Source organism: Emys orbicularis, chromosome 1 (assembly GCF_028017835.1).
Source record: "Emys orbicularis isolate rEmyOrb1 chromosome 1, rEmyOrb1.hap1, whole genome shotgun sequence".
Classification (NCBI taxonomy): Eukaryota; Metazoa; Chordata; order Testudines; family Emydidae; genus Emys; species Emys orbicularis.
Genome location: NC_088683.1, coordinates 114257723 through 114277881, shown reverse-complemented (window position 1 = coordinate 114277881; position 20159 = coordinate 114257723). Strand labels below are relative to the sequence as shown.

At 49.4% G+C, this 20159-nt stretch overlaps 2 protein-coding genes across 2 annotated transcripts in view; both read left to right on the top strand.

Moving 5' to 3' along the window:
* Positions 1-552, top strand: part of LOC135881381 (sodium- and chloride-dependent betaine transporter-like) — a 77873-nt gene extending 77321 nt beyond the window's left edge. Inside the window, exon 14 of the mRNA XM_065408066.1 lies at positions 302-552. Coding sequence (XP_065264138.1) covers positions 302-552 — 251 coding nt within the window. The remainder of the gene's footprint in view (positions 1-301) is intronic.
* Positions 553-4217: 3665 nt separating this feature from the next.
* LOC135893550 (sodium- and chloride-dependent betaine transporter-like) lies at positions 4218-19683 on the top strand. The gene is made up of 7 exons (XM_065421393.1): positions 4218-4335; positions 7262-7396; positions 8368-8508; positions 11052-11139; positions 13513-13645; positions 16948-17082; positions 19576-19683. Exons 1-7 carry the CDS (start codon positions 4218-4220, stop codon positions 19681-19683), a joined length of 858 nt encoding a protein of 285 aa, XP_065277465.1.
* The last annotated feature ends 476 nt before the right edge of the window (positions 19684-20159 follow it).

Sequence of the window (20159 nt, the reverse complement as noted above, 5' to 3'; positions counted from 1 at the left end):
TGGGCACAGGAGCCCGCTCCCTCGTTGGCAGCACCGCAATGGCAGCATGGCCAGTGGCAAGCGCAGTGGCTGTATTGGAGCCGGTGGGGCGTACAGGGTGTGACGATGCCTCCTTTACATCACTCCTCGGTGGCTGCGCCAGAACAGCGGGCAGCAGCCCCACCCGCACTGCACCCAGTACCGAAAGGCCGTTCTGAGGTTGGGGCAGATGAACCTGAGCCCACCCTAAAGCCTCTTTCTCCAAAGGTGGTTGAGACCCCAGTACCCCCACTGGCAGTCCAGTCTTCCTCATTGTCCTCAGATGAGGCGCTGTTGGGACTTTCTAAAGCTAGCTCGCCAAATGATTTTCGGGAGCATCAAGCCCTTCTCTGGCGTGTGGCCGAGAACTTGGGGCTTGAGGTGCAAGAGATGGCGGAGCAGGAGTACACCATCCTCAATGTCCTCTCGGCCTCTACGCCCGGCCGAGTCGCACTGCCTGTGCATGAGGGGGTCCTCAAGATAGCCAAGTCTTTGTGGCAGACCCCCTCCTCCATTCCACCCACCTTGAAATGAGCCGGGAAAAAATACTTTGTGCTGGCCAAAGGTTTTGAATACCTTTATTCTCCCCCGCCCCTTGGCTCGCTGGTTGTTTCTACGGCCAATGAAAAGGACAAGCAGGTTCCCCCTCACCCTCAATTCCCAAAAATAAGGACACTAAAAAACTTGATTTATTTGGGAGAAAGATTTATTCTACCGCCAGCCTGCAATTTTGGGTGGCGAATCATCAGGCCCTGCTGGGCCGAAACAATTTTAATCTCTGGGACGGTCTCAAAATGTTTCAGGAATCCCTCCCTCAGGGATTGGCCCAAGAGTTTGGCACTCTGGTGGAAGAGGGCACCGTGGTGGCCAGATGCTCCCTGAAAATGGCCTGGGACGCGGTGGATTCGGTGGCAAGGGTGGTCACATCGACGGTGGTCATGTGATGTAGTTCCTGGCTCCAGACGGCAGGCCTCTCCCAGGAGATGCAGGCTGCGATCCAGGACCTCCCCTTTGATGGAGTTGGTCTGTTCTTGGATCAGACAGACACCAGACTGCACAGGCTGAAGGACGCCAGGGCTACCCTTCGCCCTGGGTATGCACCCGCCTCAAGCCATCCGCTTACCACAGCCTACATGTGCCTGCAACTGATGGGCCACATGGCCGTGTGCACATACGTGGTCCACCATGCCCATCTTCATCTACGACCTCTGTAGGCATGGCTCGCCTCAGTCTATATTTCCAGAACTCACACCCTGGACCGAGTGGTCATGTTGCAGAGCCACGTCCTTCGTCCTTGGACTGGTGGCTGGATCGGGAGTTGGTGTTGCAGGGGGTTTCCTTTGTGTCCCCATCTCTGTCGCTTACCTTGGTTTCAGACGCGTCAGACCTGGGCTGGGGAGCCCAACTGGGTGAGCTCAGCACCCAGCGCTGCTGGCTTCACAGAGAATTGGCCCTTCATATCAATGTGAGGGAGCTCAAAGTGGTTTGCCTGGCCTGTCAGGCATTCTTGCCCCACCTGAAGGGCAGGGTGATGCAGGTCCTGAGGGACAATACAGCCGTGATGTACTACATCAACAGGCAGGGCGGACCCAGGTCTTCGGCCCTTTGTCAGGAAGCTCTCAGCCTCTGGGACTTGTGTGCGACATGCCATTCATCTGGCAGCCACCCACCTGCCCGGAGCCAAGAACGTCCTGGCAGATCGCCTCAGCAGGACCTTCTCATCTCGCCATGAATGGTCACTTCATCCACAGGTGGTCAGTCTGATCTTCTGCAGGTGGGAGACTCCCCAGGTGGACCTGTTCGTGTCCAGACAGAACAGGAAGTGCAACGTGTTCTGTTCTCTGCTGGGCAGGGACAAGGGCTCCCTGTCGGATGTTATCTTGATTCTGTGGTCGGGAGCGCTCATGTACGCCTTCCCACCAGTGCTGCAAATACACAGAGTCCTGCTCAAGGTAAAGCAAGACAAAGGATTGATCATTCTCATAGCCCTGGCGTGGTCTCGTCATCACTGGTTCAGCATGCTGCTGAGTCTCTCGGCAGCCACCCGGCTGCAGCTGCCTCTTCGACCGGATCTCCTGTCACAGAACTATGGCAACCTGCTGCACCTGAACCTGGTGTTGCTGCACTTGACGGCTTCGCTGCTGCATGGTTAAGTGTGGACGAATGGGGGTATTCTGCTGGTGTCCAGCAGGTCTTGCTGGGCAGCAGAAAACCGTCCACCAGGGCCACATATGTGGCAAAGTGGAAGTGGTTCATGTGTTGGGCCACGGACCAACACATTCGTGCAGATGAGGCTGTGCTGTAGGACATCCTGGACTATTTACTGCACCTTAAGCACCAGGGTCTGTCTCTATCTTCGATCAAGGTACACCTGGTGGCCATTTTGGTGTTCCACCCTCTGCTTCGAGGCGGGTCAGTCTTCACCCATCCCATATCGGGGAGCTTCCTGAAGGGGTTGTAGCGCCTTTACCCGCATGTACGAGACCCGGTCCCCCCTTGGGACCTGAATCTTGTGCTGTCCAGGCTCATGTGCCCCCAACTTCAAATCCTTGGCTTCCTGCTCCCTCCTGTTTCTCTCCTGGAAGGTCTCTTTTTTGGTTGCTATAACTTCGGCCTATAGGGTGTCCGAGATCAGGATGCTCACGTCGGAGCCGCCCTAGACGCATAGGTGCCAACTTTTCCCGGTGTGGGTGGGTGCTCGGGCCCCCTGGCCACGCCCCGACTCCACCCCTGGCCCGCCCATGCCCCGCCCCCATTCCAACCCCTTCCCCAAAGTCCCCGCCCTAAGTCCGCCCCCTCCCTGCCCCTATTGGACTTATTCCCCAAATCCTCACCCCGTCCCCGCCTCTTCCCCGAGTGCGCTGCGTTTCCCCTCCTCCCCCCTCCCTCCCAGCACTTGCCGCCATGACACAGCTGTTTTGCGGCGGCAAGTGCTGGAGCTAGGGGGAGAAGCGGCGCGCTCAGGGGAGGAGGCAGAGCGGAGGTGGAGGTGAGCTGGGGCAGGGCGGGGAGCTGCTGGTGGGTGCAGAGCACCCACCAATTTTTCCCCGTGGGTGCTCCGGGGCTGGAGCACCCACGGAGTTGGTGCCCTATACCTGGATGGTCTTCTACAAGGACAAGGTCCAGCTGCGTTCACACCTGGCCTTTCTGCCCAAGGTTGTCTCCCAGTTCCACACTGGTCAGGACATTTACTTACCAGTTCTTTGTCCAAAGCCTCATGCAAAGGATGAGGAGAGCAGGCTGCATACCTTGGACATCAGAAGGGCGCTGGGCTTCTACATTGATAGATCAAGGCCGTTCTGTAAGTCAACACAGTTGTTTGTTGCTGTCGCTGACAGGATGAAAGGTTGCCCAGTGTCAGCCCAGAAAATCTCATCTTGGATCACGGCCTGCATCCGCTATTGCTACGAGCTGGCAAGGGTGCTCCCGCCAGTGATCATGATGGCTCATTTGACTAGGGTGCATACGTCATAAACTGCCTTCCTGGAGCATGTGCCGATCCAAGAGATCCAAGAGACCTGGTCGTCTGTCCACATGTTCGCGTCACATTATGTGTTGATCCAGCCGGCGCGAGATGACACTGGCTTTGGCAAAGCAGTGCTGCAAGCTGTGAGACTGTGAGACAGGGGCAAAGCAATTTTGGGGGCCCCTTCTGTAAAAAAAAGTTGCAATACCATAGAATACTATATTCTCGTGGGGGCCCCTGTGGGGTCCGGGGCCTGTGGCAAATTGCCCCACTTGCCCCCCCCTCTGGGCAGCCCTGACGTTTAAAAAAGGTTTTGTCATCAGCGACAGGGAGGCTATTGGGAATAAGAGGATGGGGATGAGGTAGGTCTAGTCAAAGGGAGGTGGAGATGAAGGTGGGGCCAGGATTCCATTTCAGCTGACGAATCAATTTGCTTCCAACTTTTAAGGAACAGCCCTTCCATGGTGCAGCTAGTTCTCAGATGGAGTTTCCCTGGACTACGCTGGGAGCTGCCCTGAGCTGAGGCTTCTGTCACAACAATACAAATGTGTCCAATTGGGTGGCTGAGTCCCTTCCAGGCTCATTTCACCTGTGTGTCCTGTAACAGCTTCTTACAGTCTGTGTTCTGTTTTCCCTCCCAGTTTCCCCTGCTCTGTTGGGCCTTGGAGAGTAAAGCATCTGTGGAGGCTGAGCCCCATGGGGGCATGGTGCTGCTCGAAAGGAGAAGCCAGAAATGGAGCCAAGAGGCCAGTGGAATAATAAAATGGAGTTTATGCTCTCCATGGCTGGGAAGATCATCGGCCTGGGCAATGTCTGGAGATTCCCTTATCTCTGTTACAAAAATGGAGGTGGTAAGTCCATAAAAGCCCAGTTTATGTGAGATGTTGGCCCAGGAATATGAGCACCAGAGCAGACACTTTCATCCGTTCATATATACACGCCCATACATAGAGAGCACGCCCACCCCCCGTACCTCCAGTGAAGCAATCTCACAGCGAGGTAAGCTGAGCTGTGGGAGACAAATCTCACTCCACAGGTGGATGCTCAGAGTAGCTCTGCCAGATGGAGAGGAGCAATCCAGCTTTCAGTAGGCTCCCCGTTTTAATAATGGATGAACCTCTAGGTTTGCCATTTGTAGAGGCAGCCAACAGGTGAGATGCTTATCTAAAATACAGCTGAATTATCAGAACCTTTGGGGGCTCCATCCGCCCGGGAACCCACCCTGTCAGTTCCCCCACCCAACAGTCCCTGGGACCCTTCCTTCCCAGCTCCCATGCATTCTCCCTCCTCCCAGCTATTCCCAAGCTCTCTCTGATCACAGCTGATCTTCTGGCAGGGGAAAACACTTTGTTGCTGTTATCTCCTTCGGGGCCTGGGCTCCTCCTCAAGGGCACTTGGGCAACTGCCCCCCTATCCTGTATGTTCTGTGAGCCAGGTGATGCTCCCGTCCCCACTAAACCCACCCTTCAGGCCTGACTGGCCCATGATTTCACAGTACTTTGGTATTTCTGGTAAACCTGACAGGAAAAAACACTTATCCAAACAGAGGTGTGTTGTCCCCAGAGAATTCTAAAACTGAGTAAGGTCACCGGATTTTCAAAGCCAAAGGGCAAGGCACTTGTCCCAGGGGTAAAGATAAATTTGAGGAGCTTCAGGAGGGTGTGCCTGGGAGGATGAGAAAGGAAAGGACACTTCTACCTCTTCCCCGGTAATAGATCGATAAGTAGGTAACCCCTGGCCAGGGGAAACATTCCCATAGAAAGAGTTCATCCCCCTTCACTGCTGCTTCTTGTGTGACTTGTTTAATTCCTTAGTCCAGTAAAACTGCAGTAAGATCTTTTACATGGTTAAAAATGAGATTCTCTAGTGACCGTAAAATGAAAGAGAGTGGGTGGGGGGGGGAGGGGAAGATAATTGAACATCACCAGTTTATAAAAATGGTTGGACTTTGGTTTATTGAGGAAACCTAAAATAATATAGTCCTGTAAGGTATTAAGAACACACCTTTTGCTCCCATTCCACGGTCAGGTCCTGAGATAATGTTTACAGTCATATATACCACTCCCGCTTTGACTTCCCAGTCAGTAAAGGCCAGGTCACAGTGACCTTGCATTTGGGTCTCTTCTGCCAGGTGAAACAGGAGTATCAGGATTGATAATCCTTGCAGTGTCTATCCTGACCAGTGTCACTGAAAAGGCTACTTGCATACTTTCTGTTGCATTATTTGCCTCAATGATTATTTCTAATGTAGCTGTAACATATCAGGCTGTGATCTTGTTAGGTCTCTCAAACTGACCACAATTAGGTCTGGGCAAAACTTGGCTGGGAGACTACCACAGAAAATTCAAGATGCTGCAGAAAGTGGTTTTCACGTTCTAGTACAAAGCACCCTTCCCGTTGAGACCCAATGGTTCAGAATTGTATTGGGGGTCGGCTGACCACTTGTACAGTCATGAAAGCGTCCATGTCATTTTTTGCAAAAATAGATGTTAACCCTGGTATCCTGGCTAGCACTTTGGGAACTTCAGAACAGAAAGAAGCTTTATAAATGTACGGTGGCACTCTTATAAATGATTATTGATTACACTGATCAGCCACTAGGACGATCAGAATCAGAAAACAGGGTATGGGATCTCCCTAAGGATTCATCTAATCAAGTACTGGATAATACTGTTGTCTCAGAAGAACTCTGACAGAAGGTCTTTTATGTGGCTGTGAAAGGAGTAGCTGCCTTTAGCTGAATACGTACAGGATCTATGTTTCCTACTTCATGAACTTGGACTGATCCTGTCTAGATGTGAAGGGTCTGCTGGCCTTACGTCCCCTGCAACTATAATACATCCGTGTTTAGGATGTATTATTTTGATGTTGCTCTTTATTTTAACATTATTGGCATAAGAACAAGGAGAAATGTTCTTTATTTAGACCCAATTGTTAATTATCCATCATGGGAAGGAATGTGGGTCTGCATGACTGATTCTGGCAAGGGAGAAACAGATCTAAGAAGAACCAGATTTGCTTTTGAGAGAAGGAGCCCAAATCTTTCTTCCAAACATCTGTGTTTTTATCAGAGGACTGGGGCAAAGGATGGGAATATATTCACTTATCATTTGTTCCTTGTGTCTGATGAGGCCCTGAGGGCTGTTGTTTCAACCAGGAGAATGGTATTTGCCTGCCTTATGTCTGCCATTAGACTGGGGTGGGTGGGTTCTGAAGTGTGGAGTCCAGCTGCTCTCTTTGGAAAGGCAAATTAGGAGATGGGAGAAGGAAAGGCTGGAGACTAAACCAAGACCCTGGCAGCAGTTTAGAATCAACTGGAGAGAGCTGTCCTGTGACTGTTGGGTAAGGTGGACCCAGTTTGCATACAATAAGATTTCCTTTTATTGTCCCAAACCTTTGCTCAAACCGGTTTTAAGGGCTGGAAAAGTGTAGTCAACTTTTATTTTCTGTGGCTTTTTTTGTCTTCTTGCCATTCTGCTCTTCCAGGTTCTGGCCAGGACCAGACGCAGAAGTGCTGAAATAGCACGAGGACGGGGGTGCTTGTGGTATTTCCAGGACAAGAAGAAGAAAGCTGAGAGGCTGTTCTCTTGCAAGATCTGCACAGTTTTGCAGGCCCACCAGGTCCATTTAGTTCAGTTAGACATTTACATTCAAGGGTGTTTACCTGAGCCTTGATGGTACATCTCGCTTGTTAGTGTACCTGGTAATGGGTGATGATGATAATGTCGAGTAGTAAAGATTCTTCCATTTGCTGCTTCTCTCTCTCTCTCTCTGCAGGTGCCTTCTTTATCCCCTACCTCATCTTCCTCTTCACCTGTGGGATCCCAATGTTCTTCCTGGAGACAGCGTTAGGACAGTACACCAGCCAGGGAGGGGTCACCGCCTGGAGGAAGATCTGCCCTCTCTTTGAAGGTGAGTCAATGAATGGGTTTCTTGGGTCCACGATGGAATTTCTGCGTCTCATGGGTTTTTGTGTGAAAAATTTCAAAAGGTCTAGTTCTTGTTCTGAAGCAGAACAAAAAGAAATGATAAAACCTGGACTTTTTTTGTGAAATGGAATTCTTGTTTTCTGGACAGCTCTACTTTAAAACCGCAGAGAATTAATCTCAGAACTATCCTGAAGTTTTATAAAAACAAGAAGAAGTCTGGTGGCACCTTAAAGACTAAGAGATTTATTTGGGCATAAGCTTTCATGGGTAAAAATGCATCCGAAGAAGTGAGGTTTTTACCCACGAAAGCTTATGCCCAAATAAATCTGTTAGTTGTTAAGGTGCCACCAGACTCCTTGTTGTTTTTGTAGATACAGACTAACACGGCTACCCCCTGATACCTGAAGTTTTATGATCTCCATTTTACAGAGGGGGAAACTGAGGCACAGAACGATTAAGTGATTTGCTCAGAGTGGCATTTGCTAATATTGGCAGAGCCAGGATTAGAAGCTACCTCCTAGAATCATAGAAGATTAGGGTTGGAAGAGACCTCGGGAGGTCATCTAGTCCAACCCCCTGCTCAAAGCAGGACCAACCACAACTAAATCATCCCAGCCAGGGCTTTGTCAAGCTGGGCTTTAATAACCAATAAGGATGGCGATTCCACCACCTTCCTGACCCTATGCTTTTGCTCTGGCCCCATTCTTTGGGTGTGGGATGTAATTAGCAGTGAAAACCCTTTTTATTTCTGATTTCTCCACCATGATGAACCACATCTGGATCTCCCACCCTCAACCTGAGTCTTACAGGATTCTTTGGTGAACCAAATTGCTCATTAATCTGCCCTGCCCGCAACTCCTGCGGGACGGCCTATGGCACTATTTGAAGCTAAAGTCTGATATATTTGGGGCTAGCCTGGGGCCATTTTGTAACTCCTGTCACTTTCCCTCTTAGGAATTGGATACGCCTCACAAGTCATCGAATCCTATCTGAATATCTACTACATCGTCATCCTATCTTGGGCTATCTTCTACCTGTTCAGCTCCGTTACTGCTGTGCTTCCCTGGGCCACCTGTAATAATCCTTGGAACTCAGGTACAACTTCAGCTAGTCTGCTTCTGGAAAGAGGATCTGGGTTTGAAAACTTTCCATCAAAACTGCTTTTTGACAGAAAATTGGGTATTTGATTAAACACATTTTTCTTTGCACTGTTTGCTTTATGTGGAAAATTTTGAATTTTCATTGAAATATTCAGCTGAAAACTAAAATATTTTGATTTCAAAATGCAGTTGTGGGCCAAATGGATGTTGTTTGGTTTCCTCATGTGCAGGGCTGGATTTACACCTTGCATGCCCCTAGGCAGGGTCCGCACACCTTCCCTGGTGTATGGGCAGCTGCGGGGCCCCCTGGCTCTGAGCCCCACCCCCTTCACAGGGGCTCAGAGCTCCAGAGTCTCCTGCCACCCATGACTTGGCGCTCCTGGGCCCCCACTGCCTATGGAGGCTGTGAGCAGCGGGGCTTTCCCCCCCCCCCACGGCAGCCAGGAGCAGCAGGGTCCCCCCACCGTATGTGGCAGCTCGGAGATCCGGGCAGTTGGGAGCTGTGGCAGATTAGTCACTGGGCCAACGGGGCTCATGCCCAGGGGTCCTGGTCAACTAGGGGCCCCTGGAAAAATGGGTGCTCTGGTGCCCTGACCTGTTCTGCTGTCCACCCCGGCACTCCTGCTTGGGTGCGGGCTCAGGGCGCGGGGGCTTGCCCCACTCCTCCCACCCACCCGGAGCACTTGATGGGGAGCGAGAGAAGCCCCCTGCACCCTGACCCCTCTCCCCAGCAGGAGTAGTGGGGGGGGGGGGAGGCGGGGCAAACCCCCGTGCTCTGACCCCATTTCCCCAGCAGGGCTGGGAGGGACTGCAGGTGTAAGGGGTGGGGAGTGTCCCCCACTTGCTCTGGCCCAGAGCCCCACAAACCCCTTATCCACCTCTGGCGGGGAGCACCAGGGGTCTCCGCTGCCTGGCAGCAGACGGGAACTGTGGGGTACCCTCACAGTGGCTCGGAGCTCCTAACCATTGCGGGCAGTGGGGGTACTGCCATTTTTAACTTTTAGGCATCCCTCCACGCATACCTCCCGCACCCCCCACTGCCCAGTGCCCCTCCACAATCCCTCCCACTACCCAGAGCCTCTCCACAACCCCCCAGAGACCTGCTCTGCACCCCGACTCCACTCACCAGCCCCACTGGGAGGTGACTGTGTCTGCTGGGCTGAGCGAGGAGCGATCCAGCAGAGCTGCATGGGGCTGTCTCTCACTCAGCCGACTCTGGCCCCACTCGTACTGGGACCTGGCAAAAATTGAATTTTTAGGTGCCCCTAGTCACGTGCCTACTGTGCCCAATGGGAAATCCAGCCCTGCTCATGTGCCCATTCTTCTTTATGGCCTGGGCTCCTCAGCTAGACTACTTCTCCCATGATGCACCATGGCCAGGATGCAACAGCCTCCTGACACCATGAGGAGAGACCATGGTGCATCATGGGTTAGGTAGTCTGACCAGGGAACTCAGCTCATAGCAGGAGCATGCGGCATCCAAACTACAACTCTATGGCAGCATTTCCAAATCAAAATGTTTTGGTTTTTGATTTTTCACGGGAAATTGAAAATTTTCAGCAGCAAAAAAAGCCCATTTTCAGACCAGCTTTAGTCTGGAGTCATCACCCCACTCCAAGCCATGGAAGGAGCTTTTCACTGGAGCTGGCACTGCCCTTATCTAGTGTGACAGGGTACAGCACAACCCACTCACTGCACCTCAGACCCTCAAGCATCTGGGCCAGCCTCCGTCACAGCAGAGAACTGTTTGTTCAGTCAGTCTTTGGCTCACTCAGGCCAGGTCTCTGCTAGGAGTGCACTGTCGGGATAGCTGCACCAGTGTACTGTACAGGCAAAGCACGTCTCATGTGTTTGCAGCTTATACTGGCAAAATTGTGCTTTTTCCAGTATAGCTTATTCCAGCTCACCCCCACCCCTCCTCGTTCCCTGAGTAAAATAAGCTTTCCTGGCTAAACTCTTATAGTCTCAAATCAAGGTTGGATGTTTTTCTGAAAGATTTGCTCTGGGGATTATTTTGGGGAAGGTCTATGGCCTGTGTCATCCAGGAAGCCAGACTGGCTGGTCGCAGTGGTCCCTTCTGGCCGTGGAATCTGCGGATCTATGAAAGTTCCCCTCTCCATGTGCAGTCGACTCACAGTCCTTCCCTGGCCATACCCCTGACAGGGGTCACTGCCTTCCCCAAAGGGGGAATCCGACTCTCACAGCTCCAGAAGCAGAGCTTTATTTGTGGGGAAAGCCAGGGAAATGCCTCTCTGAGCTATCTGTTAACATTAAGTAACTTCCCAGCCTGGGTAACCATAGTCGCTGCCCCACAGTACCCTGCATTCCACAGCCACCTGGGTTCTATTCAGTAAGGAGCTTCCACTTCCCTCATCCCTCTGGCTGTTCCTGGACTAGGATTCTGGCAGGGGTGGGGGGAGAGTGAAGTTTTACAGGGCAGCATGCAGCTGCAGTGAACAGGGAGGAGGCGGGAGGGAGCACAAAGGCTGAGAAACATGAGAATTCTCCAGGCTCACCGACTTGCTTCCTCCTTTGTAGATCGCTGCGTGGACTTTCTGAATCACTCTAACGTGGAGAACTGGACAGCGCCTGCTAATGCCACCTCCCCAGTTACTGAGTTCTGGGAGTACGTACCCCGGTTTCACACTCTTCTCTCCTCAAGCGGTCACAGCAGTGTGAATACTCCAAATGGAGTCTCTGTAAGGCCAAAAAAGATGTGCAAGTGCCACATCTCGGAGCCCAGACCTATGGCACATCGCACATCATGGGGCACATGAGCACACTCATTGCACATGCAAACTTGCATACTGACTGGGCACACTGACTGACAGAAATCCATGGGGCACGTGGGCACTCCCAAGACACACGCTGTCTCACCCCATGCACCACACAGCCCCAAAGGTCAGACATTGACCCTTACCGAGAACACATGCACATACGCACACGGACACATTCTTTCTGACATGGCAGATGCACTCAGCACCCGCAGGTTGCGGATACACAGGGCCTGAACACTTGTTGGCAGGGCCGCCCTGACAGACACCCAGCGGGCACGCATGTACGCACACCAAGTATGATGATCTATCTAGAGCAGGAGGCCAGGTGGGAGGGGGCTGGAAGAGATTCTGCAAAGATGCTCTGCAGTGAAGCAGGAAGAGACAATGTAGCTTTTCCCCTTATTCTAATTGAGTTCCTTGTTCAGTGTTAGAGGAAAGCAACTTTTTCTGTGATTCTTTACTGCTGGGTACCTAGTGCACCCCGTGAAAACACCCAGAGGGCAAACAGACGTAGCACCCGAGAGGAGTCCTGAAAGGAGAAATGCTGCAGAATACACTGTAGGGAATCATCCAGCACTGGCCCTCAGGGGGGTGTGAACAGTATGGGAGTTGTAATTCTAAGGACTCGCACTCACAACCGTGCCCCCACCCAATCTAGGGAAGTCACGGGAAGCAAGTGGGAATCAGGGGCTCAATCACAATAGCACGTTTTCATCCATCGCTTTCAAAGTGCTTTGCAAAGATGATCAGTATCCATTATCCCACTTAGCCTGTCTGGGTATGTCTACACAGCAACTAGACACTCACGGCTGGCCTGTGCCAGGCGACTCGGGCTTGTGGGGCTGTTTCATTGCTGTGTAGATGTCCAGGCTTGGGCTGGAGCCTGGGTTCTAGAACCCTGCCGGGTGGGAGGGTCCCTGATTCTGGGCTCCAGCCCGAGCTCAGGAATCTACATTGCAGTGAAACAGCCCCGCAGCCCTTCCTCCCCCTCCCCCCCGCCCCGTGAGCCTGAGTCAGCTGGCACGGGCCAGCTGCGGGTTTTTCTTTGCTGTGTCTCAGCTTCCCCATTGGTGAAGTGACTTGTCGAATGCCACAGGATGAGCCAGAGGAAGAGCTGGGACTTCAGTGTCAGGCTCCTGTGCCCTGGGACCATCCACCAATAGCTACAAAAACCATTGTGATTTCAGTACAACATTAGGGGCTCCCCTGTAGCTGGCAGAGTTCTGGGGTGGGGGTGGGGGTTGTCTGGGAGGACATAGAGTTGTCAGCTATTAGGGTAGTGAGAGGCTGCAGGGGAACTGTCTGGACATGGTGGTCAGTTCTCACATGGTCCCCGTTATGCTATGTCTACACTATGAACGGGGGTGTGTGGTCCCAGCTCTTGTAGATATACTGATGCCAGCTCTCATCTGAGCTAGTGTGTGTAAAAGAGTAGAAATAGTAGTGTAGCCATGGTAGCATGGGCAGAGACAGCACCGTGCTAGCTGCCCTGAGTACAAACCTCCTGAACTCCATGGGTACGTAGTGGGGGCTGCTAGCACAAGCCACCCCTGCCCATGCTACCACGACTACACTGCTATTGTCAGTGTGCTAACTCAGGTGAGTGTGAGGGCGAGTATGGCTGGGTGAAGTGGGACTCACTCCGCTTCCCTCCCCCCCCCCCCCCCCCGCTCATCGTGTAGACATAACCTTAGGGAGCCTGGGTGCTGAGGGGAACCTGTAGGGATGAATGAGGGCCATAACCATAAGGGTTCCTGGAGAGAGCCATAGAACATGTGGTGTTTGGAGGAAACAAAGTAGCCAGCAGGTGATTAGGAGCCATTGATGATACCGGGGGGCTGTAGGGGAGGCTGCTGATTGAGTGTGGCCTGTGAGGCAGCCAAAGGGATGGCAGTGATGTGAGATCGGGAGTGACTGTGCTGTGAATGGTTGGGGGCTGCAGTGGGGCTATTGAGGGCTTTGGGAGAGTTGGAGAGCCCAGGCTGACTAAAGGGTGAGGTGGAACTGCAGGGGCCAGGCTGCGAGGGGATCCCAGAGACACCTAAGGCATTGTGGTGACCAAGAATACAGTAATGCTGTCAGGGCTAGGGTGACTGGAAGGAGGAGTGATGGGGGAGATTGGGCAGCTGCGCTATGGGATGTGTATGAAAACTCTGGGCGGGGGGCTGCTGGAAGAGTCAAGTCTGGGATGTTAACCTTTCTCCCTCCTCCTGCACTGGCAGGAAGCGAGCCCTGGGGCTCACAGACGGTATTCACAATCTGGGCACTGTGCGCTGGGAGCTGGCTCTCTGCCTCCTGCTCGCCTGGGTCATCTGCTACTTCTGCATCTGGAAAGGAGTCAAGTCCACAGGCAAAGTAAGAGAAAAGTCTGTCCCCTTAGTCCCTAAACCTCCTCCTAGCTGCCATTATATCTCTTTCCCCCCCTTTTTAGCCTTCTCCATGATACAGAGAAGAAGAAGAAAGGAGGCAGGGAACACACAAGACATAGGGCCATACTCGGATTGGCATGGGTGGGTGCAACTGCATTGAGGTCACAGCTGCTTACGCTGGGTCTAAATTTAGTCCATTATGAGAAGAGCAAAGAAAGTCAGTCAATCAGAGGGGAGACAAGGGAAAGATCTTAGAAGAAATGGTGAAGTCCTAGACCAGCATGGTCCACTGTAATGGGAAAACCTTGTGGAAGACGCTGCTTCACCATTAGCAACACACAATCATCCAGTTGCTGATGCACAGTCCCCACGTGGTCTGGTGGCTTTTGCAACATTAGCCTGTTTTAGTGTCAAATCTCCAATCACCAATCATAATTAAACACCAGAGCTGAGTGAATATCCCACTAGAAATAATCTCCTTAGGGGGTTCATCGCGGTTACCTTCCACTTCCTCATTATTTGTAATTGCTCAGTTTGGGGGTTTTCTGTCTCTCTTTTTTTCCCCCTTTAACTCAATGGATTGCTCACAAACAGGGCGCTGCTGTGAGCATTCCACACTCGATACTGAAAATTTGAGCTTGGCTGGCTGGTTGTGATTGCATAAGTCACATGGTATTGTTTCTATTCCTGGATTGGATGAGCATAACATATTTCACATGGGAGGCTTAAAGAAGCCACTCAGGCTTCAGTGGTGCAGGGCTGAAGTATAACCCCCTGAGCAGCAGTGAGGGTGGGTTATACTACTCAGGGTTGGTCTTGCACATTTCTAGAGGACCTGTGACAATCGCTGAGGGGTGAGTGGCCAGTTTCTTCAATCCCCTTCTTCCATAAAAGATGTTTCCCACTATTTGCTCTCTCTCCATCCATGAAGCTCCCATCACTCTCACGTTTTCCTGGTACAGGTATTGGGACGCGTCCTTCACAATAGACACATCTCTTTAGTTCTGCGTCAATGAGCTGCTGAGTCCACAGGGCTGTCTTCATCTCCCATATTTACAACCTTTTTACCACTGTGCTCCTTGGCTCAACTCTCAGATGGGAATGTGTGGAGCCTGCAAGACTCTTTGCCTTTAATGGAAATGTACTGAGTTGCTCTCTCCTGCTTGCTGCATATGTGTGGAGACCCAGGGGACTCAATTAAAATCCATGTCTCCTCCCCACTCTTCTCTCTTTGCACTTCAGAAAACAATCAAATACTGAAGTGTAAACATGCGGATTTAAAAAGATACTTTAAAATGATGTTGAAAAATTGGAAAGGATTTAGAAGAGCTACAAGAATGATCTGATGCCTGGAAAATCTGTCTTGCAGTTAAAGCCAACCTGGAAACGGTTTTCCTGTCCTGTGGAAACTTTTGAGATTTCAAAAAACGTTTCCCATCCTGAATCAGGACAAAAGATCAAAATATTAAAAAATTTCACAAACTGAAAATCCAAAAAAAATAAAATAAATCAATTTGGGTCAATTGAAACATCTAGTTTCAATAATTTTGCAATGTTTCATTTCTATTACAAGTTTTCAAATTTTTTTTTACTTCCATTAGTTTAGTTTTCTAAACCTAAAAATTATTTTGAACTGGTAAGCCAGAATTTGTCATGTTGGCAATTTTGAAACTTTATATACAAAACATTGAGTACCGATTTGTGGAAACCGACCCTGTTTCATGAAAAGTTTTGGTTTTTCACAAATCCACATATTTTGATGGGCAAAAATAGTTTGATCAAATTTTTTCCAACCATATCTACTGTGAGAGACTAAAAAAAGCTCAATCTATTTATCTTAACAAAGAGAATGTATTTACATGGGCAGAATATTTCTGACAGTAGATGGCTCCTTAATCTAGCAAAGTCATAACAAGAGCCTACGGTTGGCCGCTGAAGTTTGACCAATTTAGACTAGAAATAAGGTGCAAATGTTTAACAGTGAGACTAATTAACCATTGGAGCAATTTACCTAGGAATGTGGTGGATTCTCCATTATTCCAAATCTTTAAATCAAGCCTAGATGTTTTTCTACAATAAATGTTCTAGCTCAGTCAGATGTTATGGGCTTACTGCAGAAATTGCTGTGTGAAATTGTATGGCCGGTGCTACGCATAATGGTCCTCTCTGCCTTAAAATCTACTAATCTGATGGGATGCTATCAAGTCATTTAACTGTTCTGCTCTGTTTCTTACCACCTGAAAAAGTTGTGCTTTGACATATTATGAACAAGCAGTAGAGAGATCACAGAATCTCTTAAGAAGTACATACCTTGGTTTAATATTTGCAGTGGTGTAAGATTATTTTCAGAGATCATCTACAGACGTTTGTAGTCAACAGGAAGTCAACTCTTGACTGAAAGTTATTTTTTAATAGTCAATACTTAAAGGCCTGGTACCAGATCCTAGAGCTGGGAGAATAATTCATATGAAAAGTCTGAATGAGTAGTTTTTTAAAACCAGTTCACTTTAGCCACATTTGTGTTCCTTTTGTGTTTACTTTCCTCATACTTCGAATAAATCTGGTTTACTAGCATAAATGTTCACAAAATGTGAATTTCAGAGACAAATTTCAGTGTCAGCAGTGCTTGTGTGCTCCTCCAATCAGGGAACAGAAACAGTACCATCTGACTTATTTGACCAATCACAGTCAATAACACAGTTTGACGTTTGAATATTTACGATTGATCCATAGTGTGAACAAAAATTCAAAAGGATATTATTTGAATGAATCTGAATAATGAATACCTTTAGGGAAATTGCAGCTTGCTCACTGATATTCAATTCCAGAAGCAGAAAAATGAGCTTGACGAATGATTCATTCTGCTCAAACCGTTCCCTAAACCAATGCCTTTCATTTCCCACACAAAAGAGAGGATAGGAGGGCTTTACAAAACTGTGGTCAAGGCTTTCAAAAATACGTCAAGATTTGGGGGGCTCTCAGATTCAAGTTGAGATGCCTTAAAGAGTCTGAATTTTTCAGTGTGGTGAACAATCACTCTTGGGAAATCAGACCTCTGCCGGGTGTCTCAAATTGCTGCCTTGTCCCCCTCAAATTCACTGCTCACTTTTGGAAATCTTGGCCATGAATAGAAATATTTTCATGACCTTTAATTAGAATTCAGTGAAAGCAGAGGCTTTGGGGATTTAAAGACTCAGGTGTTGTTAATAATAGAGTTAGGGGATTTGCTTTGGATGTATAATCTATAGGGTGACAACATCCCCTTTTTATCCTTCTCTCTGCTTCCAGGTTGTTTACTTCACTGCCACATTTCCCTACTTGATGCTTTTTGTCTTGCTGATTCGAGGGGTCACCCTGCCTGGTGCTGCTGAGGGGATCATGTTCTACCTGAAGCCAGACATTTCCAGGCTTGCAGATGCACAGGTGAGTGAATACAGCCTGATACTGTGAGGTGTGGAGAGACTCCAACAAAGTGGTGATGGGAAAAGCAGGGGTTCAGCACCTCACAGGATCAGGCCTTAATTGACTGCTATCTAGATCAGGTTGGACTTCCCTCCCCTAAGAGACCGACAAAATATTGAGGCCTCTTTAAAAGGGTTGATGGGGGAATCTCAGCCCAGCACAAATATAGCCTTTTTGTCAGGATATTTTAAACAAATGGATGTGTTAGGTCATTGCCGTTTAGGGGCTTGGCAAATGCAGAAGCATCTATGAAATATTCAGTGTATGACAGATGGTTTTGTTGAGCCTTAAGTGAAATGATGTTGAACAAAAGAAGAAAAAAAACTCCCTCTTCACGCTCTCTGGCCCAGCTTGAGCTTTTCTTGGAAGAGGCTGGAGCTTCCTCGGGGAGACGAGCTTCCTAGTATAAGACAAACTGCAGTAGGTAACTATTGGAGCTACAACTGGTCAGTTTTTATAAACAGGAGCCCCTTTATTCTGAGATTCGGCATTTCTGGCATTTGCTGTGAAATCAGCACCTTCTTGCAGAATTGTGCTCCAGAATCTCGGCTTTAATTTAAAAAACATTGTTTCTAGCCCTTGTCCGTATGGGGGAAAAAAGCTTGAAACTGTGTAACTTGCATTCAGTGTTAGTTCCCTGAGTTTGCAGATCTCCAAACTATTGTTCCATGCATCCCAATGGGGTGTTAATTCTGAGACCTAATGGAGGGTATTTAAATGTTAATTATTTCACTGCTGATTATTGTAGCAGAAGCAATCAGCTAATGGGCTTTTCCCACAATCTCAAACTGTCTCCCACATCTTCCCAGATGGCAAAAGGCCCAACTGCTCCCTACCCAGCTGCTAACACCTCCAGCTTTCAGATGCAGTTATGTCTTGTCAACACAAAAATCGGTGACATGTTGAAAACATGGAGACAGCTTAAGTTAAATGGAATTTTAATATGAAAATAAACAACACAGGGGTTGAGTGTTTTATTCGTGTTCAGTTAATTCATGAAAAACCTCCATTTTCTAATCTAAATGAAGTTGATATGGAATTTCTGGTCTGCCACATGGGAGAGCGGCAGGAGCCAAACACCTTGCTGCAGAATTTGGGTCCAGTTTGTTGTGGAGAAGGTTGGACCTTGATTATAATGGGGCGGGGGGGGGGAGGGGAAGTGCGGGAAGGTTCCTGGGTGAATCAGTAGGTCTGGATCCATGAGGGATCTCCGTTAACTCAAAACAGCAGTGGCTGGCTGCCTGTATTTGAAGGCCTGCCAATTTGCAGCCACTTGGAAGCCTGCTGGGCACCGTTTAGGGGACAGCAAGGATACTGGACAAGGTGTTCCTTCCTGGCTGTTAACTTGCTACTAATATCCTTCCCTGGCTGTGTGGAAGATTCTGAGCACTGCAGCCCATCTTTGTGGCTCTGTACACTAGCATCACACGGTGTGAGAGAAAGTGCTATCAATACAGTGAAGTGGAGGAGGAACCAGCAGCTGAAGGCTGAAATAACAACAAACTCTGCTGCTCTGGATGGGTGCCGGGATGAGTTAATGGTGGTGATGAGATACTATGAACCCAACATCTCCTGGCTGCTCCCGTTGTCCTGATCTTCTTCCACCCTCATGTGTAGGGAATACCGGGTGGTGTGGTGTCATATAAAGGATTTATTGGCACTTGTTTGGGATGGCTTTGTGAGATACTCATGGTTTTTTCACTCCCAAGCAGCTACGTGATCTCCAACTTGTGCTGGTACAGTCTTTATACCATGCCACATCCCCATGCACCCTCTCTGTACATTCTCCGGGCCCTTTAGCTTAGAAAAAATGAATGGTGTTTGGGATTGATCTAGCCCCCTGAATCACTGCCTCGGGGGAACGATGATGACAGCCCTCTTGGAATATGCCCTCCATCAGGGTAGCTGGTGAAGGACAGATTATGCAACAGACACCCTAGGGCAGGGATAGTCAATTACTTTTTGTCAAGGTCCAAATTTCTTGGTCAAGGTATAGTCCAGGTCCAGAGTCCAGAGAAATATTTTCACACCTCCATAACAATAATGATGATAATAAGCAAATACAAAGATTTTGCGGTCCGTTCGAAAGTGTCTGGCAGTCCAGATTTGGCAGTCAATAGGCACGGTCTGCATATTGACTGCCCCTGTCTGAGGGCTTAAAAATCACTCTACCTTCCCCACTCAAATCCATTCTTCCTTGGATTATTTGAGAGAAGCCATTGGGGTCCAGAAGGAAAATCCTCCCTTTTCATGGTGGAATCTTCACTCCAGTCCCCCAAGCTGGGACAATCAATCCAGAGACACGTCACACCCTGTATGGATTCTTCCCTTCTCTGCCTGATGTGGATTTCTCTATGTCTGACAGATTGCTTCCCGAAGTGTGTGTACCCTGACAGGACTTTACCATCTATTTCCTTAGCCATGGCTGGAAATCACTGTCCTTTTCTGTTCTAGGTGTGGATGGATGCAGGCACTCAGATCTTCTTCTCTTATGCTATCTGCCAGGGGTGCCTGACAGCCTTGGGCAGCTACAACAAGTACAATAACAACTGTTACAGGTAGGAGCAGCCTGTGCCTCTCTCTCCCTCTCACATCCGGCTGAGGGCCGTGTGGGCAGCCGAGCAGAATGTAGTTGGAGCTGTGGCACTCACTGCTTCGAAATCATGCGTGGGGCCCATGCCATTTCGTCCTATGCTCTTGTCAGCTCTTACAAGCTAAGCAGGGCTCAGCGACTGGGTAGGAGACTACCCAGGAAAACCCAGGGGCTACAAGAAATGCCTTTGGTGGCTCTGCCGGTGGCACTCTTCCATCTGGGCAGGGAGAGGGGGCACGGGACTCCTGGAGATGCCATTGTTGAGTTGATATGAGTATTGTAAAATGTTAACTGATATGGAAATAAGATTTAGTAATGCATGTGGCCAAATTCAGTTCAGTTACCTGGGTCTGATCTCGGGGGAATTACACCAGATTCACAGTGGTCTAAAGAAGAAGAGAATCTGCCCCACGGCATCAAATGCCTTATTAAAATCCCAGCCCCT